Source organism: Corapipo altera, unplaced genomic scaffold, assembly GCF_003945725.1.
Source record: "Corapipo altera isolate COAL_440 unplaced genomic scaffold, ASM394572v1 61167, whole genome shotgun sequence".
Lineage (NCBI taxonomy): Eukaryota > Metazoa > Chordata > Aves > Passeriformes > Pipridae > Corapipo > Corapipo altera.
Window position 1 is genome coordinate 2,526,084 of NW_020884949.1, and position 24,367 is coordinate 2,550,450.

The following is a 24,367-nucleotide window of genomic DNA, read 5'->3' on the forward strand; positions in this document are numbered from 1 at the left end:
GCCATTCCTGCTTGTTTTGTCACTCAATGGCCTTGTCAAAAGTGCCTCTCCAACTCTCCTGTATGTCCTTAGGTACTGGAACAGGCTCTAAGCTGTCCCCAGAGCTTTCTCTTCTCCATGCTTATAACCCCAACTCTCTCAGCCTGTCTTCATACATGGTGATCTATGGCACAATCTTCACCATATCTTACACAGGTGGAGTGAAAAACTGTACAGTTTCCATCCATGAAAAATGGGGAAGTAACAGGTATCAAGTAAAACTATAGCACTTTTCTGTTGTGCGTATATAAAGTTCACAGAAAACATGAGGACAAGAGTGAAAATTACATGGTTATTACATAGGGATTGAGTAAAAATGCAGATATAATCACCAAAGGTTGCTAATTTTTTTATGAGCCAATCAATATTGAGATATTCAATAGATTTAATTGGCATTGATTTCAAATAATGGAGCAAATAGTGTTAGTGGGAATTTATATAGGAAGTTAGAGTTGCAAATCAGTGGACATACATATATGATGCAGATTTCTGAAGTTGTCTTTGTTCCTTGGGAAGCCTATAAAACTTTGACAGCCATAGCAAGATCCTGTTACTCAGGGGAAACAAAATAAATATCATTGAATATAATATAGGAAATAATGTGTTTTATAGCTTGTTTGTCACATATTATTTCTTATTCTTGCAAATACTGCATTTGATTTCTTCTACACAATTATATTAAACAGAAATATCGTTAGTACTGAGAAAAAAATAAAACCATCTGTTTGAACATGCATAGTTGAAGTTTTAATAGAAAAGTGGTACTCTTTTAAAGGCCATATGAACACAATATCCTAGGACCACAAATGTGTTCTAGTGGGAGAATGACATTTTCTTGAAGATTACAAAAGCATTAAGCTTGTTACTTTTTAAGTGTATAGTAGGGGGTAAGATAACAGTATCTCAGTTACTGAAATGTCAGTTGAACTGACAGAATTTCAAAGCTGGTAGTGTGCCTGAACACCTTCCATCTTTTCAGAGCAGTTGCTTCAAATTGCTTATTAAGCCCATAATATGAAGATGGCCAGTAATATCTCATTATTGATATCTCATTAAAAATATGCCTATTCTGGGATTTTATTATCTAGTTTATTTAATAAAATAGGTAAATCCTAACTTTACTTTTGAAATTATTTAAATATTTTTAAACATGAAATTCTCAATTATATTTTGGTTTATATTTTTTAAACTGTTGTGTCCTAATGAAATTCTTCCACTTTAACAACCAAAATTCGAATCTGTTTTCAGAATTTCGTAGAGGTTGAAAGGGGCATAGTTTCACTCTTGGTTTGTTGGTTTGGTTTTTTTCTTTCAAAATGTCCACAATTAGCAAACACCAACTAATTATCTTCCTTTGTGCTTTCACAGCATACCTGCATTTTCTTCCACAACATGAAAAAAGCCTTTAACTCACTATGCTCTCTAATTGTTGCATTATCGTCCCAGATTTAAAAGATGAAACTGATTGACTCTCTAGTCTGATACTTGGAGAGTGGTCAGACTTCATTTTGAGATTTACGTACTGTAGTGTTCTGTTTAATAATAAAAAGTGACACAATCTGAGAGAGATAATAGTCTCTCTTTTGCTTAAGAACATGGGCTTTTGTGAAGACAAGTGTGTAGAACTATGGCAGATAAGAGAATACTTAAAAAATGTCTTTAAGAGTCTCCTGCAGTATTGATTCAAAGAAAGTTGTTACAAGAGCTTTCAATACATGCATCTGCCATCATTTAATCACAAGTTTGTTAGGTGGTCTTGACTGATTTTTGTCAAGACAGAGAATTTCTTCTGTCACAAAATTGTATGGGAAAAAGTCAAAATTAGTCACAATACTTTTTTGGAAAAAAAAAGTGGTTAAATTGGTGGGGGTCACATCCACAAGATGGATGTTACATGCTAAATTAGAATATACATGTTCTTTTCACTGTGGCTTAGGCTTAGAATTTTTTAAAACCTCTCCATTTTCAATCAAGGGACTGCTGTATCTACTGAGTTTTTGAAAAGCAAAGCTTTCAGTCATTTTATAGTACTTTTCACTACATTTACTGAATAGAGTAAGGCAATAGGGATATTTCTGTCTGTCTGATGTAGAAAGAATAAGTGTGGTTATAACCCAGTCCCAGTGGCCACGAATGTTCAGGACTGTTTGAAATCAGATCAGTTACTAGTCTCAGACTTTCAAGAAGAGCTTTGTTTTCCTCAATAGATTCATGCACTGATCATCCTCTGGCTAAGAATCAGTGCACTGATTTTCTGTTCATGTGCTGGAAAAGTCCAGCACTTTCTGTGACATTATTAGGTGTTCTGTCACACACCATACTAGCAACTCATCTATAAGGAGGTGTTTTAATTGTGTAGTCTCAGCTCAGTGAGTGGGAACTTATATCTGTGCTGACAGATGTGATTAATCCTTCTTTTGTATATTAGTCTTTCTACAAAATATTTGTTAAAAGATTATGAATTTCCAAACATTTCTCTAGAAGTTTTGAAATGGCAGTGTCTGCCCTTTTTTCTGTATGCCTAGATTTATTTCTGATGTTTGTATTCCTTGTAAAAGTACTCATTAGAACTTTGTGGTGACTTAGCCTAACTGGTGTTTTGAAATATAAAGAGATAGGAAGCAGAAATATGAATATTGACTCCAGCTTTATAAGTAGTTTGGTTTTTTTTTTTCTCTTATTAGAATAGAGTTGAACTGGCTCTGTTATATCTTGGAAATTCCAAGGAATAAGAGAAACAAAAGTAACACAGGCACTTTAATCTATTATTTAAAGAAAAAACATAATATCGTACATAGACTACACAAAGGAATGATGAACACTTGATAGAAACTCCTGATTGGTTGAAAGTTCCTAGCAATCTAATTTAAATAGAGTGAGTCTGATGTAATAAACCAATCTGTGAGAGACCCAACAATTCCTCTGTGAATGTAGATGCAGAAGGATAGTAATTAAGCTAGCAGATATTTTTATATTTGCAAACATTAAAGAAATTGAAATCAGATTAAAATAAATATGTAAATTATTGTGTTTACAAATACAAATTAGAATTGTCTTTTATCAGCCAAGTATTTTAAAATGGTTTACAGGGAAATACAAGCAAATCCTATCAAAGTTACAAGTAATGAGAAAGTTTGAGAGACCTGGCAGTGCCTAATTTCTCTTTCAGCAAAGAGGAAGATCAACTTTTAGAATTCTTTAAAGGCTACTGTTTCAATATAGGTCTATTTACAGTTGGCTGCAGACTTTCAGTGTTTATACTCTCTTCAAACACTATTTTGGTGTTTTCTGTGTGTGAGTGTGAAGACTTCAGGAAATGCAATGACTCCCTCAGCCCACAGAGTAGACAAGAAAAATAAAAAAATGCATGTGGAACCAGTTTATGTCATTGGTAAGGCCAGAATATGGTTTCAGTTCTATTGAGAAATATTACCAAAAGTAGCGTTTTGTTATAGGATAGCTCTTGCAGTTTTCCAAAGGACTGTTGGCTTATAGTTGCTGCTTCAGAAGAAATTGCCAATTATAGAATAGTACCTAAAAAACTGCCCATAAGTGCTATAAACAACTGCACATATAGTCTTTCTATAAGTTTTAAAATAATTTTAATTAAAGGGAAGTTTAAAGAATGACATCTATTTTAATATTATGAGAATTATCATAAAATTATTGGATACCAACTGCTAAATTGCTTAAATGGACCTATCATTAATTAATTTTAATTTAGAGACTCATTGGTTTGTGTACATTTGAATTGTTTAAAATGTCATTGTCTATCAGGGATTGCATAATCAGAACGTCTTGTAATTTATTAGAGGATAGGTGTGCTTTTGATAATTGAGCAGGTTGAGTCTCTAGTTTGAGGGCAAACTGAGATAGGTATCGGTGTATAAAGTAATTTTATTAAACATGATTACAGGGCACTTCATCCTCAGAGCACTTGAGGAAGTCTGTAATTTGTTCATCAGAGCTGTAGCTGTATGCTGTCATGGAGTCAGATGGGTGAGATGATGCACTTGAGATTACAACATGAATTTGATGTCAGAGTGTGATTAGATGTTCTTATTCTTCAGCCTGTGTTTCCAGCACCGGTCTGTCCTTTCTTTCATCAGTTGGTCAGTGAACATGATTTGCAAGTAAATGTTTAATTTTGGCGAACCTATACACTCAACTTTAATAGAGGACCTTAGCATTTAGTAACAAACATCTAGCAACCTGATATGGAATCAACCTTCACTATAAGGTGGAAACTGATCTCATTTTATGGAGCAGATTTGGTTAAAATTTTATATATAGTGTATCTCTTTAAAAAGATTAGTGTAGTCTTCACTGAGGTTGTTTAATAGACAGTGACATACCTATTTCTATGACAGAAATACTCTCTTGATTAAATATATGCAAATTTATACATACTTATCATGTTTATACTCAAGTGGAGATCCCTTACTTCAGTGCTTTATCAGATTATGCTGGAACTCCTAGGTTTCACTGCAAACAGTGAGCTGCAAAGCAAGACAGGTGTTTAAAAAACCTTAAGCACTTGGGTAACAGTTTGCATCCATGTGGTTTCCTTTGCTGCACTAATAGTTCTTTCTGAATCTGTCAGTTTCAATCAGCAGAGAGCACATGTGATCAGTATACAGTATATCTGATAAACTTGTCAATGCCTTTTAAAAGCAGGATTCCCCAACCTATTCTATTCAATTCTACTCTCTCCTTTCCTTTTTCATCATTTCAAGTAGAATCTTGATATGACAGAGATACGTTGCAGGCAGCTGTGTATAGCTAGCTCAGGCTACAACTAATTTGTGCAGAAAAAAATTAAATCAGGAGGTAAATTATTTCATGATTGCTCATTCCCAATAGACTTGGGCATCATTCTGAAGAAAATATCAAATAATTGGTTTCAGGCCATGTCAGACACATGCAATTCCCTTCTCTAATGGCTATGTGAGGTAGCAGTAGGCCTCAGGGGTCACCAAAGAACTGAAAATAGCTTAGTGCCAGGCACAGCAACAGAGAGACAGAGCACATAGGAAATGAAGGGGCAGTAAATGCAATCTATAGGGGAAATGTGCTTCACTTGGAATTTAATGTATCAGCTTCGAATCTGGCAGTAAGCCAAGCAACAATTGTTTACATTTCTGTCAGCATCTGCATCTGTTCTGCATTGTAAATGGTGCTTATCTTTCAGTCAGTAAGTGGTGGAATCAATAACAACTGTTAAGGGATTTTCTTTCTTTTTTTTTAATATTTCATAAAAAATTAATGCTACAAACAACGTAGCCTTATATTAATAAGAAACAGACATTAACAGGGTCAAAGATATTTGTTTAGGAACATTTTGTAGCTTCTTGGGTTTGCAGTAATTGTATCTGTGTGACTTGAATGTATCTTGTAACCTATCCAAATTAAACTGTTAAAAAAAAACTAGCATGCAGTAATGAAGATGATTTTTTATAATTATCTTAAGTACTGTGTATAGAAAACTGCTGGCACTGTTTGTAATAATTTAGTTCTGTGTAATACCATGTATTACATCTGTTTTGCCGAAATACTCAGTTGCTTCTTACAGTATGAGGAAATTAGTGATCGTATCCAACAATACTAATTATTTAAACCTAGCAGTTGCATTAAATAAGGTACACCAACATGCAGTTTGAGAAAACTGTGAGCAGATGTCCATAAAAATTGAAAATATCATTAATAAATGCAAACAAAAAAATAATACGACTTACATAGAAGCTCTGTTTAGGAGATAGTGTGCAGATTAATGCAGTCATAAATGCAAGATTATTACAATAGTTATAGTGTCACTTAAAAGTTAATATCATTGAGAGCTGAGGAACACATTATTGTTAATGGAATTTATGTATGTAACTCCCTGTGCACTGCTTTGAAAATTTACCCATTGAAATACCCCTATACACAATGATTATCAGCAGCTGTGTTTTTGTTGCTTTATTAGGCTATTTCTTTTCAGATTTTAATAATGTGATAGTTCCATTTATTATGTATGCAGGTTGTAGCTAGATTTTAAGTTTAATATTGAACTTTTTATATTTTATAATTTTATTTTTTTCCTCATATAGCTTTATTGGATGAAATCCCTGACATTGCCTTCTTGTGTCCCTTGTAGAACAATATTGTAGATCTATCTTATATGAAATTGAACCTTATAAATGGGGCAGGGGAATGATATTTAATGTATTGGGAAGGTAATTTATAGTATAATTGATTTTAAAGACCCTTGGTTCCTGCTGAGGGAGAAATCCCCACTGTAATCACTGAAGAAAACAGTCATCAGGTTGCTTTCCAAGGATTCCATCATGACTCTCAGAAGCAGTTTAGCCATGTGGCTCTGTACAGTGAGTAGTAAAGGCTAATTAATCTGAGAGCAGTGCTGTCATAGTGTAGCTATTCTTGAACATCCACAGCGAGCTCACCTCTATTGCAGGGATTTCTGCATCACGCTTTACTGTATCACATGCTTGGATGACTTGAAATAATCGGAATTAGCCATTCAGTTTTTGAGATGTTGTGAATTCAAAATTGTTTAAAATATTTAATGTGCCATGCTCACTAAAAAAAAAAAAAAAAAAGAAAAGAAAGAAAAATAATAACAAAAGTTACGTTAAACTTATGGGACTCACTGATACACGTTTTCATACACGTTTTGAGATTTTAAATGCCTCTAGGCTATAACCAAGGAAGTTGGAACATTTTTTTAGTCGTTTTAGGAGCTACAGCTTTGAGGAAAATATCACTTTTGAAACTTGCTATAAATTCACAAGTTAGCAGGTATACACAGGTCGTCTAGATCTAGCTCAGCCTTTTTTCTCGTGTTTCTTCATTTTTAGAGGTGATGGAAGATCTCTAAAAGTGATAAGATCAAGTCAGATACCTTGCTTCTGAATTTAAGTACTTAGGAGAAGTTCAGGTACTATGATCAAGTGCTTTATAGAATGTGTGTTTTTGTTGCTTGAAAAATACTTTAATTAACTTACTAGTTGATTAGTTAGTTAATCTAAATTCTAAGACTAGTTAATTTTAGCTAGTCTTAGAATTCATATGGACACCTCTGAACTTCATCACTGGCTATGTGAAATTCTCTGATACCATCTTTTTAATTCCTAAGATCTCTCAAGTGGTTGTGTTGGTTTTTAGAAAATAACTTTACTTGCAAATATAGAAAAACTGAGTTTTGGTGTTCAAGATAATAGGGTATCCACACTGAAAGTAACCTTGCTGTTTGAATCACATGCTGATTTTTTTGTTAGAATAATATTGAGTAGAATTAGCTCTCTAGTGTTCTGCTCTGCATTTGCTACTTTTTTGATGTCATGAGGCTTGGATGAGATCTGAGCAGACACTTGAGGTCCACTGTAGTCTGTCTGTTGCCCTCAGTTTAGCAGGATGGTTGATCAGCTATGTCAGAGTGCTCACTCCTATCTCCTGAAGACCAGCATGCGTGGTCCAGCATGCATGGTGCAGCTACAACCAGTCAAATGGTCTCACAAAATGGACTGCTGTATTCTTCAACAGAAGTAGCATGTGCTTTAGATCTTAGGAAAATTTCTTCAGCTTCAATCCATTCTGCTAAAATGAAAGGCCAAACATAAAAATGAATGCCTCTAGTTTCTCTGATGCTGTATGACTGCATCGGCTGCTTTGGCACCAGCACACAAGCAAATTGATAGATATTCAGTATTAGTTTTACCTGAGCCACCTTCTTCTATAAGAAAAGCTTTTTAAGAGTAACCTTGTTTGGGATGACTTCTGCTGCCTGTCATTTCATTGTTGTGGTGGGAAATCAGCATACTTGAAGAAATTAAGTGCCCTTTAGGTCCCCCTTGTCTCTATGTGACAGGATTATCTAAATGTAGAGTTGTTAATTGCATGAAAGTTTTGAGCTTTATTCCTTTACTTCCTTCCAGTTTTGTGTAGTGACCCGTAAAGATTTTTTTTACTTGCTACAAATAAATAATGTACTTTCAAGTTAATTCAAGTAAATTTTTTGTCTTTACCACTTCTTCTCCCTCCTACCCCCTAGAAAGGACTACAGTGTATTTAGGAGAAATATCAACTACTTTCTCTTCTTTCCTCTTAGCAAAATAATTGTGCTGTCCTTGGTCAAGCAGAAAGACAGTTTTCCAAAAATTAGCTGTTGTTCTATGGTTTTAGTCTGAAAACTGAAATTCCTTAAGGGCTATGCAAGAAAAGCCCTGCATGCACTAGTGGGCCTTAATGGCCCTAAGCAGCCGCTTCAGAGGCCTACACTGCAGCATACCTCATTGTGCTGACTTAGGCTATGTCTGCTGCAAGATTCAGCCTCCAGAGCAAATCATCAGTATAAGGAATGGTTTTGTATAGCAGTATTTTCCTGATTCTTGTTCTGCAGAAATTGAAGCCTGACCCTGTGTTCAGAAGCTCAGAACCGTTTTTTACTCCTCTATGTTTGTTTAGGTCCCAATCTCACATCTATTTAGAGCAATATTTAAAAATTGGCCCATTGGCACATAGACAAAGGGTATATGGTCCACTTTACCTCTCTGTAGCCTCTGTACCAGCATTTCTGTCTCTTTTCAGAAATTCTTCTCACAAGGTAGTTTTTTAACAGGACATCAACATGTTGTTAGGAGACACTATAGAAGTCCTATTGATATTTGCCTATACCCAAAGATCCTGCCACAGCTGTTTCCTTGTACAAGGACTACATGAATTGAAGCCAGACATGCAGAAAAAATCAAATTTATATGAATGATAGCAAACTGCAAGTGGTTCAGAAAGGAAGTTGGTTTGTATCATGTAACTTTCTCCATGCTCCCTTCTGTTCTGCAGGTAAACTGGAGTGCCATTGCTTCATGGCTGGCTGAGATATGCTTCATGTGCTTTCAGTCACCCTGTGTGCAGTTCTCTGTGAATTGAATAGGCTGCTAACAACTTCAGACTGTTTACATCACAGAAGGGTGCTTCTCTTACCATACAGTATTACCTGAATAAATGGGTTATGTTAGTTCTCTGACTAATCATAAGTCATGAGCCATTTCATAACTTTTTCAGAGTAACCATATTCCACTCTGTGAATATGGCTGACTTTCTTCCTAACAGGTTGGTGGCACTAAGGTTTGGTTGAACATACATCACAGTCAGTCCCCATGTCTATTTCACATCTGTCCACAATTTCCTATAAGATTTACAAACCTGTTTTGAGATTTTTCTCTATGTCATAGCATTATCTGCTTAGCTCCTGGCTGTTACACAGTTTGTAAAGGTTTCTGTCCTGTAAGTTGCCCAATCAGAACAATGTCAGAAAAGAAGTACCTTCTCCTCTGCTAAAAATGGATTATGATATGCTTGTTCAAGCAGCCTGGTCAGTGGTCTTCAAAGTTAAATGCTGCCATCAGTATTTTAAACATAACAGTCTGGATGTATATAAGACCTCACAGTTAAACTTTGGATACCCAGGTATGTGCACACTATTTGATCATGAAGCACTGAATAAATGAGTTGTCAGTTCTGAGAAACAATAAAACTGAAATATACTTTGAATGATCATTGAAAGTAAAAGTTAAAGTTTTTACTTTTTTCTGAGTTTAGTATTATATTCTAAAAATAGTATTACTGTGGTATACCTTTGTCTTCTAGATCCACTTCCTTTCAGTCTAATATCATTTGTGGCAATCAAATAATTGCAAGGTTTCTGTGTTCCTCAAGAGAGGAGGGAAGAGCATTACAAGGTTTTCAAATTATAGGAGATGGAACTAATGTTTCGTTCATTTTTATAATATGTTTTGTGTTCTTACACCACAGATTTATGCAGTCACTTCATATCAGTTAAACTCAGATTATATTCTCTAGTTTTCAGGTAAGCAGTCAAGATCTCTGAATAGCAGAATGTGGTTTTTTTGTAAGTTTAGGACTTAAAATAAGAAATCCAGTGATAAAGATATTATTTACTTGTTATTCAGAGATGAAAGGCACTAACAGAGGCAATTATGCATAACTCTTTTTCCATTCTTTGAAATGCAAGGGACTAGCATGAATACATCTGTTTGGAATTTTGAGGAAATTCAGATGTGGATGCAAAACCCGCATTTTAATCTCTAAGGCTGCAAAACTGGAATAGTAAATTAGGGAATTAGTATTCAGAGCTCAGCTCTGCTTCTTAGATCTATGTCTGTTTAGAAGTGATTTGTGAATGCTAAAAAAAATATCTAGAAACTTGAAGAAAAAAGGTACAGAGTATTTCAAATTTGCAAAGGTAAGAGAGATCTGACACATGAAAATACATCTCAATCAATTTCTATTTGTTTTCATCTTTCAGAGCTTCCCTTCCAAACTACTCTGGCTCTCACTGTGACACTTTCTAGATAAACTGTTCTGCTGATGTTACATCTGCAACAGAACTGCATAGGAATGTGATATCAACTTGCCACAATTTCCATAGAAGTGCAAATCTGTTGCATTTAAAGAAATTATAAAATTAAAATACTTAAACCCATGTGGTTAGGTAATACAGAATTGGAAACATCTCACAGTCATTTATAGTCTGACTTTGCTCAAATCAGAGTTCCCTGGTTGATGTGACATGATTATATGTTATGATTACATGTGTTAACCTTTCAAAATAAAATGTTCAGTTTCTTCTTTTAAATACCAAATGCTTATAGTTATAATACTTGCTGATATTTGCTCACTGACAGTCTCACTTGTTTTCAAACCCCACATATTTAAAGTTGTGGAGTGTTAGATTGATGTTTCTTTTCACTCAAATGTCATATTCATCAACTGTATTGTGCTTAGCAGATTGTTAAACAGACAAGGTGACTTACAGAGTGACAACTGATGTGATGTCCCAAACCATTAGAATACAGTAATGATGTGTTTTTTCCTTTTCGGCTTTTGCAACACAGTGGGGTTTCTGTAAAACACAGGTGAGAAAGTTTCTGAGTAGATCCACTGCTTGGAAAAATATCCTAGTTAATGAATAACAAAACCTGGAATTCAGTTGTAACTTCCAAGATAATTAAGAAATGCTGAAGACTTAGGAAGAACTAATGTAACAGTATTTTATAATGAGAAAAAGATACATTATACTGTAAGAAAAATGGAATTATGTGATATATTATATTGTTTTACGTAATCAGTTTTGCAGGATCATTTTTTTAGGCTATAATAAATGTTATTTTATTATTTTACTTTAACAGCCTCCCAAGAATACCCCAAAAAAGGAAGGAACTTCTGCTTAACATTGTATCAACTCAAATGTCTTTCTCAACTTATCAAACTCTTCTTATTAATGGAGGAAAAAATTGAAGAGCTCTGTGCAGAAATTCTGTTGCTGCCTTCATTTATGGAGCGGAATAAGAATGTTCAAGGTAATCAATCGAATAATGTACTGATTTACTTTGTGCAAAATATAATTTTTTTATGATTTTCAACATTACCTAAATTATGTCGTCATATTTTGAAAATAACTTTGTTACCATATCCACTGAAGAAATCTTTGTAATACGCAGATTTGTATTCGAGCACAATGACTCGAGGAAAAGAACTCATAGCTGTATGTAAAGATGTGATGTACTGACTGTAGATAATGAATCATAATGAAAAACTATCAAACGCTGTAACATGACATTTCCTACTGAATTATCTGTAAAATCTTATGCTTCATATAGGGCGCAACAATACATGGAGTCTGAATTCTTTGAAATTGACTGTTTCTGAAATTATCCTTGAAAGATGCCTTTTTCAAGAGAGAAAAGCACTGACTTGAACAACAATTTAGTTGATGTTAGTATACATGCAACTAAATGTTTAAGGATATAGTCCTGGTTTAACCTGTAGTTCTCACATTTACCAATATGTACTATGTTTACTAATATGCTTATCCCACTGGCTTCAGTGGGTGTTTTATAGAAGTAGGCTCTACATCAGTAAAGTGATCAAGCCTCGTTTGCATTTGCTATAGATTCCAAGTTCACTCTCTTTTTCATCTAATTTTATTCAGGAGAACCTGATATGAAAATGGAGGTGAATAACACCTTTCAGGTCACAGTAAACTCATAAATGTTCTTCTACTCTACTGCTTCTGCCAGTAGAAAAACTCCAAGTCACCAGAGACCAAGTTGTTTCAAGACCTTTGATTCTATTGCAGGAAAAGATCAGACCAGAAATGAGTCCAGGCTGCTCAGGGAGGGAGGATAGGTGGAGTCAAATATTTACTCTCTGTGTAGTCAAGCTGCAAGCTGAGGAGAGAGGTGTTTTGGGAATGTAGTCTTAGAATACTTAATTAATGAAAATAAAAATATTAAATGAGGCACACATTTTGTTGATGGATTCTTCCTCTGTAATCCTGACATTCTGAAATAAAGAAGTACAGGTTAATCTATGTATTTTTAAACTATACGTCAAAACTCTAATAAAATTTGCATTCAAGTTCCATTTTTGCTATTGGTTTCAGTGTATTTCTCCCTCCTTTAATCTCTCCATTTTACTAATTCTCAAGAAATGTTAAGCTGTTATACATTATGATTTACGTTTTATGGCCTTGATCCTACAAAGAGATGTTAGAGTAAACTTCTCATATTGTGGAGTCTTCCTCATGTGTAGGACAGGGTACACATTCAGTAAGAGTGATTGTAAGTCTTTTTATTAGTATATTCTGTGATAAAGTGTAAAGAAGTTGAAAAACTCTTGAGTGGAAAATTTATTTGACATTTAAATAACTACACTCTAAGACGTGATCTCCAGTAATTCAGAGAACTTAAAGATCTCAACATTAATAAGAAATAATTCACTTTCCAGGAAGTGTATTTAGGACTTTACCCTACAGGCATTTTTCCAATCTTAATTACATTCAGAACTGTTTCTCTAAAGTATGTTAAGCCTCCTTCTTTGAGGAATATTCTTTAAGGGTAATTCTGTCTATGACAAGTCAGTTCTTAATTGGTACCTCTGCTTAATAAAATCTGAATGGGAAATATTATTAAATCTTATTGGAGGAGGGAGTCTTTGGGTAGAAGCTGCATTCTATAAAGAAAACATAAAATTACTTTTACCCTGAAAAACAAGTGAAGGTAAATATTTTACAGGTGCTTTTAGTGAAGTCTCAGACATACCTTTGTATTTAGTGTTGCGGTTCTGATCAGGAGGTTCTATTCACAAAACTTTGCTAAGTTTTATGTTTACACGTAGTATGTAAAAAGAAGACATGTTCAGAGAAGTTTTTAATAAGATGTCTGACTAGAAGAAGGGTTTATTTGTGTTATTTTCACTTCATATTGTCAGAAATCTCAGTTGTAGTGATGAAATGAAAAATTATTTAATGTGGGAGAATGAGAGCTATATTTCCAGTAGTTACAGGCTCTGTTAAGTACCAAAAGGGATTTAAGATTTTCTCTGTTAATGTCCTATATTAGACTGATAATCTTATTTTTGTCACTGATGAAGACTGAGTTTTGATAGGAAGGATGGATTAGAATCCTTGTTTTATTTTCATCAGAACACATTATAATATGTGACTAGAAAATATAATTGCCATCTTCTGTACTTATTTAGAAGCCTTATTACTAGAAATCTTGTTTAATTTAACAAAATCTAGAGTGTAGGTATGTCCAAAGCAGCTTTAAATTAACTGGAGTACCAGTATCAAGTTTACAGTGCAGCACAGACTTCAGAACCAGCCTAAGAAGCAGAGCAAATTAGCCCAGATTCAACCATGCACTGCTGGTACTAGACAGTTACCTGTACTCTCAGGGGGTTAAAGCTAGGTTGGGTGTATCCAGTCTACGCTTCAGTCAGTGCAGTGAGGGATATCTGAAGTGTCAGTCCTCTGCAAGTAGTACTGCTGGCAAATTAGGGGAAACTGGCCTGTTCATAAAAGGTAGGCTAATGTCCAAGTGAACTAAAGTTTCCCTAGACATCACATAGATGGGAACCTTGCAGTTGCTTTCTTTTTTTTGGTTGCTTTTAGTATTCACAGGAGTCTTTTATCTATATAACTCATGCAGAGATGCAACAAAAATAGCGTGTTTTTTCATGTGCTTGTGTCAAGTGTTGCATTTATGTCTATAGCTGTTTCATGGGCAGTTTTAATTGTTTTTTTTGCTTTATATCCCATAGTACTTCAATCTTGATATTTAGAACATGTGTCAAGTTCCATCAGAAACAAAGTAGTTCTTTGGATGGTTCCTCTTTTTAAATTTTTTTTTTGTCCCAAAGATGGCATCTGAGTTTTATCTAAACTAGACAGTTTCTTGGCCCTCATTTTTCCCTAAACCCAGCAATGACAAAGAGCAATGGCTGCATAAATTGGATGTAAGAAGAACACTTAGGGTTTATCACAGAAGAATCAAAGATTTCATATCTTCTGACAGATTGTTTGTACTCTTAGGGGGTCTTAAGAGGGGTCAAATGGCTTCTAAGAGTTGCTTAGCTAGATGGTTAAGGGATTGTATTAGGGAGGCGTATGTAGTTAAGGGTAAAGAGACTCCCAGGGTTTGTAAAGCTCATTACACTAGGACTATAGCTGCTTCTTGGGCGGAGAGGTCGAAGGCTTCCACATTGGAAATTTGCAAGGTGGCCACCTGGGCTTCTCTTCATACTTTTTCATTGCATTATCTCTTGGATGTAGTCTCTTCTGCAGATTCTGCTTTTGGTAGGAGGTTGCTTGTGAACCAAAAAAAGAACAGTGAAGAAAAGAAAGACGTGTAGTTCAGAGTTCTAGCTGGCAACAAGACAAGTTTCTTTGCAGTGTGCACAATGGAATCCTATGAAGACCAATTTAGGCGGTTGAAAATAGATATTAGAGGGAAGTACTGCCTACCAGTGTTCTCTGATGGTAACCCCATGGCAGACAATAGCACCAAAGGAAGCAGTGAACCAGAGTGAACTCTGTAGGGAGATGGATGTAGAGAGTTTTTTTAGGTGATACGGATAGGTCTCTGCGTTCAGTTTGAGCGTTCTGTATCTGGCATCTTCTGGAATATATTCAGAATCCTCATTTTCACAAATTATCTTTTATAGATTGCAAAAAAATTCTCTGAATTGCATTTTCTGCTCTTCTTTTCACTGTTCTCCATCTAGTTCTTCCTGATTTTATATTTTTGACTTGACTTTACCAGGGCTATCTTAGCTTCTATCCCTCAATGACCAGTATGTACTTGCCAAATTTTGAGCTTGATTTCAAGTTGCATTTGCGTTATTTAAGCACAATTTTAAAGAAATGTAGTATAAATACACATTTTATTTACTGCTAGTGTATTGTTCAAGTTATGCCTTAAATTATATAAAAGGAGAAAATAATGAAAAGTTCTTGGACAAACAAATGATAATGTGTTCCATCCCCGAACTTTAGCTTAGCATCTGAACAAGACTGCTACTCTGCCTTTCAGAGGAAAGGTATCTGTATTTTTCTAACATATATTCTCAGTGTTGCATAGCTTTGTTCCACTACAAGCATTAGATTTCATAAAATTAAAGGAGTAACTACCTTCTGTTTTTTCTTGACTAGACGTTTAACCCTTTCTTCCGCAGGTATCTGGTCATCCCTACTGTGATGAGACAGTCTGCTTCTCTGTTTACATTCAGTTGAATTCTGAGTTGTTCTGACATACCTAGTACTTGCAGGATCAGAGGGGTTATTCTCTTTGAAGAAATCTGGAACATGTTCAGCTGCAGTCAAGGGTTAAGAAGATTTTGGTTTAGAATCCTGCCAAATTGCATTCTTTTCCCATCTTTAAGGTAGATTTGTCTTTCCTCTGGGTTTTCAGAAGCCTCTTGTTGAGAGTTTTAAAAAATCTAAAGTACTAATGTACTTTCATCTGTCTCACCTTTTTTTTCCATTCCAGTGAGAAAGGTGAACTTTGGACAGATCAGATAACAAGTATCAAGAAAGGCTTTTTCTGATGGAGCGCTTTGAAAATACTGTAGGCAAAGTTGTCAAGCCCTTAGATTTATAAGCTTTGCCTCACAGGACTGGAAGGTTTGCAAAGGTCTTTCCTTAACACCTTAAGAAATCCTTAATTCTATATTCATTTCTGGAAAGTGTAGTAAAAGTAGTGTGAAATTAAATTTATGAGGTGCATCCTCTTAATAGGTGCATCCTCTTTTATTGCCAAGTTGCAATATTGCAAAAGTTGGAAAGATTGAAGAAAGTTGTGATTTTTTTGCTTTAATCTCAAAGCAAGATGTTCAAGTAGCTTCTTTAAGAAATACATAGCTGCAACAGATCAATCGAAAGTGAAGATGGAATTTACACTAGGATACATTTTCTGTATTTGTGTTATGGCAGTTTGCTCAGTATAGTACAACAGATAAAAAGTCCATTATTGAAGATAGAAAGCAGAATGGGTTTTTGATCTATAGCTAGTCAATTTTTTTTCCTCTATTTGTTTATATTTCTGGGGGAGTGGTATTTCCCACTTCTGCAAGACATATTATTTCCAGTACAGTTTCAATAAAAGTTCTGTCTAAGCCAGCTAAAGTAAGCCACTTTGATGGCACTGATACTTAGCTTATGCACAGGCAGTGAGGTATCATACAAAAGCTTTCCTTGATATTTTACTATTCTGTGCTGCATGCAAGATGGCACCAGGATAACTCGTCTTATGACCCTAAATGCTGTAAAAATAGGAAAGCTGTGCAAGTCTGTAGAAAAAATAATTTAATGGAGCTTCTTATAAGAAATAAAAAAAGTTATATTATCAGTATAAGAGGTGTCACTGTAACTCTTCTGTCTTTATAATCATCATTACCAAAACAGCAAAGTAATGAACTGGAGAAATAATTAAATACATTGTAGGCAAAGGGGACCTTTGCAATTAGATTTGTTTTGAAAAGAAGAATAATCCCAGACAAATTTTAATACACATAAGGAAAGTTGGCTGAAGAGTTTTTGATTTCAAGATTTCAATATAATCTTGTTATTTACAATCTGCCTGGCTGGTAAACTCCAGGAAGTACACAAAATGTGAGCAGTCTATCAAGTTTGTAGAACGTAAGTTTCAAGAGAGATACAGCAAGAGTTTGTAGTTAATCCAGTCTTCCATAATAATCAAGAGAGGTGGAGGTGTAGAATATGCTCTGGAAAGGGAGCAAATCTGAAAGAATGAGAAGTTTTCCTTCAGCCCCCATCTTCTTTCACAACATTCAGTTTTTCTGCTCTCTTTCTGCAAATTCTCTCCTCTAAGCAGCTATATGAGAAGTATCACATACATTTCTGTCTATCTGTGCAAATGGAGTTTGATGTCTGGAATCTAGGAGAAGAGAGGAGTCAAAGAATTTGTGTAAAAAACTGGCTGCTTAGATAGGGCTGCTTGCCCCGTCCCATTGCCTGCCTTCCTGTCTACAGTGGCAGACTAATTTGGGCTAACAGCTGTACCTCGAATAAAGCTGCAATTCTATTTCCCAGGAGAGTTTGCTGATTAGGGCAGGACAGTCAGAAAACAAGTGAAGTTACAGGACAGAAAGGGTATAATTTGATATATATCTCTTGGAAACAATGTTTGAGAGGAAGGTTAGTAGCATCTGAAGTGCGGAGTCTTTATGGGGAGTCTGGCTAAGTGTACAATGATCAACGAAAAGCGTGAAGGGAGCCTTTGCTAGCTGGTGGTTAAATTGAAGAAGATTAAGGCTGACTTTACCCAGAGGAGATTTGGGGAAAGCAAAAATTTGAGAAACCAAAGGAACTCAGTAAAATATGACAGACTTGAACTTGGGGCTTCTTTGAGAAGACCAGAATGGTTTTTGTATGTCTGTGAGCCTAGATGCACATAGATAGTTATGTATGAGTATAAAGCAGGAGTGCCCAAACTGTTAGTTAGAAAAGGAGGTAGGGCAATCTAATAGAACATGGTAATTCAATAATGAAGGAGCCTTTTAAATGACCAATGCTGATAGAAGCATCATTTTGCTCTTTGACTCTGATCCTGCAGTTACAAATCTACCATCAGCTAGATACTTATTTTTCTCAGCTATGACTTCTTAACAAGTAAGGCAGCAGTGTCACAAATACGCAAGGACTTTAGGTTAAATGTTAAAGGTTTTCTTTAAATTCTTTATATAAAAAGTTATGAATAGCTGTTCTAAGTAGCGACAAGAATAGTGGAATGTGAATATATAGATATTCACTTGTACTTATAGTTAGAATCTGATGTATATATAAAGGGGAATTGCAATGGGAAAAGAAAGGCGAATATAAGATAGAAAGCACAGAACAGAAAACCAGTTACTTAGGTTTTTCTAATTCTAGAGTAATTCTCTGTATGTACAAATACTGGAAATTTTATGGAAAATCTCCTTAAAATTTGACCATGTACTATCAGTAGCTTCAGATCACTGAAGATCTATAAATTTATGCTTAGAAGATAATGTTTAACAATGCTTTGGCAGCTCCTGGTTATTTAAAATCTCTTGGTTTTAATTTCACAGGAAGTACATTACATTAGAAATATCTGGACCACTGTTGTTTACCAGCTTTATGCTACAAGACAGATTTTAAAAATACCATATAGTTTGCTTTTATTCTTATATTTCTTTTGAAATACCGACTCAAAGAATTGCAAAATAGTTGAGGTTGGAGGGGACATATGGAGATCCAAACAACTCCTGTTCAAGCAGGACCCTTACAGCCAGTTGCTCACCATCATGTCCAGACAGCTTTTGAGTATCTCAAAGGACGGAGATTCCATAGTCTATCAGGACAACCTCTTACGATGCTTGGTCACCCTCACAGTAAAAAAACTGTTTCCTTATGTTCAGAGGCAATATCCTGTGTTTGTGTCTGTGCCTGTGGCCACTGGCGCTGTCACTGGGCACCACTGAGAACACTCTGGTTCTTTCCTCTTTGCACTCTCCTTTCAGATATTTATATACATTAATGATATGCCACCCTGAGCCTTATCTTGTCTTGAATAATAGTCCCAGTGCTCTCAGCCTGTCCTCATGGGAGAGATGCTTCATTGCCTTTTGTCATCTTCATGGCCCTTTGTTAGACACCCTGCAGTACATTCGTGTCTGTCTTGTACTGAGTAGCCCAGAACTTCACACACCACTCCAGGTGTGGCCTCACCAGCGTTGAGCAGACAGGAAGAATCATTTCCCTTGACCTGCTGGCAATGTTTTGCCTGATGCAGCCCAGATACCATGAGCCTTCTTTGCAGCAAGGGCACATTACTGGCTCGCGTTCAACATTGTGTCCTCCTGGACCCTCAGGTCCTTTTATGCAAAGCTTTTGAATTTCAGTAAAGCTTTTCATACTGTCTCTCACAGGATCCTTCTGGACAAACTGTCCAGCACACACCTGGATAAACACATCATGTAGTAGGTGAGCAATTGGTTCATGAGTCAAGCACAGAGGGTTACAGTGAACGGGGTAACATCAGACTGGTGAGCTGTCACTAGTGGCGTTCCACAGGACTCCATCTTAGGCCCTGTGCTCTTCAACATCTCTATAAATGACTTGGATGCAGGACTGGAGGGGATACCAAGCAAGTTTGCAGATGACACAAAACTCGGTGGAGCTGTTCACTCCCTCAGAGGCACAGAGGCCCTGCAGAGAGACCTCAACAAATGAGAGGACTGGGCAATCACCAACCATATGAAGTTCAGCAAGGGAAAGTGGCTGATTCTACACCTGGGATGGGGCAACTCTGGATGTACAGACAGACTCGGGAATGAGATACGGAAAAGCAGTGCCAAGGAAGGTGACCTGGGAGTTCCTGATCAGTGGCCAGTTGAATATGAGTCAGCAGTGCCCTGGCAGCCAGGAGGGCCAACTGGGGGGCATCAGGGAAAGCATCACCAGCAAGGCGAGGGAGGGGATTGTCCCGCTCTGCTCTGCACTGGTGAGGCCTCACCTTCAATATTGTGGGAGTTTGGGACACAACAATATAAGAAAGATATTAAGCTGTTAGAGAGTGTCCAATGAAGAGCAACGAAGGTGGTGAAGAGCCTTGAAGGGAAGCCATCTGAGGAGTGGCTGAAGTCACCTGGAGAAGAGGAAGCTGAGGGGAGACCTCAACTGCAGTTTACAACTTCCTCGTGAGGTGAAAAAGAGGAGAGATCTCTTCTCTGTGGTGACCAGTGACAGGACCTGAGGGAATGGCCTGAAGTTGTCTCAGGGGAGGTGTAGGTTAGATCTTAGGAAGAGGTTCTTCATCCAGAGGGTGGTTGGATGGTAGAATAAGCTCTCTAGGGCAGTGGTCACAGCACCAAGTCTGCCAGAGTTCAAGAAGCATTTGGATGATACTCCCAGGCACATGGTGTGGCTCTTGGGTATGGTTCTTTGCAGGGCTAAAAGTTGGACTTGATGATCCTTGATGGTCTTTCAAACTCAGCATATTGTGTTATTCTGTACAGCTGGGAGGCCTCTAGCATATATTGATGCCTGGATTTGCTCCTTCCCAGGTGCGTGAGTTTGTACATACCTCTGGATGGCACCATGACCCTCTGCCAGCCAGTTTGATGTCAGCTGCAAACTTGCTGAGGGTACACTCTGGCCTGTCATGCAGATCATTAATGAAGGTGTTAAACAGGATTGGACCTAGTGTTGATCCCTGAGATAGACTGATAATTATTAGCCGCAATCTGGAGTTTGTGCCACAGATCACCATGTTTGGTGGCCTAGCTATTCAGCCAGTTTTCGACTCACCTCACTGACTGTTTATCCAGTCCACATATCAAGCACTTGTCTACAGCTTGTTTTATAACAGGATCTTATGGGAGACAGTGTCAAAGGCTTTACTAAAGTCCAGGTAGACAATATCCACTACTCTCTCCTCATCTACCAGGCCAATTATTTCTTCATAAATGTTTATCAAGTTGGTCAAGCATGACTTCCCTTTACTGAAGCCATACTGAGTACTCCTGATGATTTTTTTTGTCCATAATGTTCCTGGAAATTCCTCCATCACCTTCTCAGGGATTGAGGTGAGGTTGACAAGACTCTGATTCTCTGAGTCCTCCTCCTTACACTTCTTGAAGATAGGAGTGATATTTGCTTTTTCCGGCCTTTGGGATATTATCCCAGTTGCCACGATTGATCAAAAATAATTAAGAATGGCCTTGCAATGACATCTGCCAGCTCCCTTGGCGCTTGTGGGCATCCCGTAAGGGCCCAAGACATCCGTATGTCTTGTTTGCTTAACTTATCAGGTTTCCTCAGGTCTGATCCTCTTTCACCAAGGGTACATCTTCCTTTCTTCAACCTTGTCTCCTGGTCTCTGGAGCCTGGGATTCCTGAAGGCTGCTCTTGCTAGTAAATACTGAGTCAAATAAGACATTCAGTACCTCAACCTTTTCCATGTCTGTGTAACCAAGTCCGCCATCTCATTGAGCAATGGGCTCACATTTTCCCTAGTCTTCCATTTGTCACCTGTGTACTTATAGAAGCCCTTCTTGTCTTTGACATCCTTGGCCAAATGTAGTTCCATTTGAGCTTTAACTTCCCTGACTTTGTCCACGCTCAGATACTATTTGTGTGTCACTCACAGCTTACCCGTCCTTACTTCCAGCCTCTGTATGCTTCATTTGAGTTTGGCTAGGATCTTTATGTTCATCCATCCAAGCCTCCTGGCATTTTTTTTTTTGACTCTTTAGAGCTTAGCAGAGCTCCTTAAATATTAACCAGCTTTATTGTGTCCCATTACCTAGGGCCTAATCCCACAGGACTCTTCCAAGCAGAGGCCAGAGTCTGCCCTTCTGAAGGCCAGGGTTGTGAGCTTGCTTTTTACTCTCCTTCCTGCCCTCAGGATCTGGAACTCCGCTACCTCATGGTCACTGCAGCAGAGGCTGCCTTTGCCTTTCATCTCCCCAATAAGCCCCTCTCCATTTGTGCCTGTATCACTTGGAAGAAGAAATTATCATCAATGCACTTCAGGAACCTGGATTGCTTGCAAAAACTGGTGAAAGTGATACCTACTCCAGATTCTGGTTTGTCCTTGTCAAAACTGGGGCAATATTTCCATTACTCCAAGGCTTATGAGCAAGCTTTGTACCAGGCCTTCTTAAGCAGCTTCACTGGTTCCTGTTGCCATTATTTTGCTTATAATAACTGTACTGATTAACTATCTTTTTATTCTTATGATATTGGCGTTTCCAAATAGTAAAAACTGTAGAAATACATTAGTGTTCAATTCATATAATTTATTGAACAAAGAATAGAAATAAATTTCTGTACAGCTGATCTAATGTTATCTGTTCTCCCTAAGAATAGGTGACTGCACAATCAGTATAAAAATGAATTAATGATAAAAGAAACCATATTTTACACATTATGTGTGTGTTTGTATAAAATATGATTACAATGGGATGTAGATTTCATCATGTTATACAAAAGGAACTATGTATTACTTGAATTTGACTTTATCATATCATTAGTGTTGCCCTACATCTTGTTGAGGGTTTTTTTATGCTTTGTATTGATATACCAGAAGGTGTTGTAGGCTGCTGACTTTTCTACAGAATTAATCCTAACTTTGATCTCTTTTACCATACTGTGCAGGAGTTCTGAAGAGAGCTAGTGGGGAGCTTTTAATAGGAGAAACTAGAACAAATGAAACCAGCGTGCTTCCTGAACAGTTACTTCAGGTAGAAGAGGTGAGTATGAAAAGAGTCTTACACTTTTTATAGGATTTTCTTTTGTGTGTGTCTCCAGTGTAGTCTGTCATCGTGTTCATTATAAACACATATTGCCATAGTTTCATTACTTTAGCTACTTTGATTTATTTTAGGTGCAAAGTCTCAGTTAAGATAGAATAAAATCTTCTGGCATTCATGAAGAAGTGGTTGGTATTTAATAACAGAATTTAACATAAGATACCTCAAAACAGAAAATTGCTAAAATATCGTAACTTTCTTAGTATTATATATATATTATCAAATACAGCAGAATCTTAAAAAAAAATCTATGAAATTCTTAGAATTTGATAATAATGATTCTTCCTGTAGGGATAGGTACTCACACAGTGTGTAGTTTCTTTGATGCTAACAAACTATTGTGTAGTAAGCACTATGTTTTGTAGAATGTATGTACAAGATTAAGTTTTTGTCTGGCTCCAATTTACTACTAAACACATTTATGTTGTTGATTTTATGGGACCTAAATGCTCTAACAAATCTGATACTTTGTGATAGTGGAATTTAATTTTTTAATGGTTCAATTTTAGTGGTGGAAAACTTTTTAAATGTGCTTTGAATCAGTTTGTGAGACTAATGTTCTTACAGATTACAAAGAAGAATATTTTGAGTAGATTGATCCCTGTCAGAGACCAGATTCATATCTCACCGGATTGTTTGATTGATGGGTCAAATAAACCATGCTGTCTGTTTGTGTGGAGGTGGGGGAAGGGCTAAACCTAAGCCTGCAGCCAACACGGCTGTGCCCATGCAGAGCACGCGGCAGGGAAGGCCATGTGGCTGGGCTGTCAATCACACCACACCCCCTGGAGCGGTGTGGCACACCTCACTTTGGTTAGGGGGACAGTGAGTGGCAGTGAGCCAAAGGTCCTGCCTAGAGGGCGTGCCCACAATAGCCGGAGTCTATAAACAGACACACACGTGGTCTCCATCTTGCCTTGGCCTTTGCCCTGCTGACCTGTCAACATGTGACCACCAGAGTGGTAAATATGTCCCTCTCCTCTCTTATTCTTTCTTCTCTTAATATCTCTTCCTTTCCTCTTGTGGGCAACTTAAACACCTTTTTTCTGTGTTTCACTTAGTTTGTGGGTATTTAATTTAAGTTGTATGGACCTTGTGTTTGCTGAGTGTAACACAGGTTTCCTTACTTACAGCAATGCTTGCTAGTCTCAGTAATCTGTTGCAATGCTTTTGGGAAGTTGCATGTTATTTCTGTGAAACTCTTTTTGCCAGAACACCTATTTTCTCACCAAATTAAAAAAAGCTCTTAGACAAAAATGTGTAGTTTTTCTCTGGACATGTACTCAAGGTATCAAAGAATGAAAGACTTTGCAAGAGTTCATGTGGGCGAAATCTCTTTAAGTCTAGAATTGAAGTGTACAGCCTGTAAAAGCATGTAGCTTCTGGACCAGTGTGCAACAATTTCAGCCCCCCCTGCCCTTCCCCACCCAAAAAGGGGGAGTTGAAAACTGTGTGTCTGTGGGGGCTGTCTCTGTGCTGACTGGAGTTGAATGCTTGGAGTGGAGAAAGGGAAAGGAAGGAGGATACAACTTTTCAATTGAAGTAAGGTGGATGGCTTTCACTTTGTAGCCCTTCATTGTCTTTCGATTTAGTATTATAGCTGCAGCTTACTGGGAATCCTTCTCTTCTCTTCTCTTCTCTTCTCTTCTCTTCTCTTCTCTTCTCTTCT

General features: G+C 36.9%; 1 protein-coding gene across 11 annotated transcripts in view; it reads left to right on the forward strand.

Annotated features, from left to right (window-relative positions):
- KIAA0825 (KIAA0825 ortholog) overlaps positions 1-24,367 on the forward strand; it is a 248,248-nt gene that overhangs the window by 59,639 nt on the left and 164,242 nt on the right. For all 11 annotated transcript variants that reach the window (XM_027662939.1, XM_027662929.1, XM_027662931.1 and 8 more), the window contains 2 exons: positions 11,247-11,417; positions 22,544-22,638. In XM_027662939.1, coding sequence (XP_027518740.1) covers positions 11,247-11,417; positions 22,544-22,638 — 266 coding nt within the window. The remainder of the gene's footprint in view (positions 1-11,246; positions 11,418-22,543; positions 22,639-24,367) is intronic.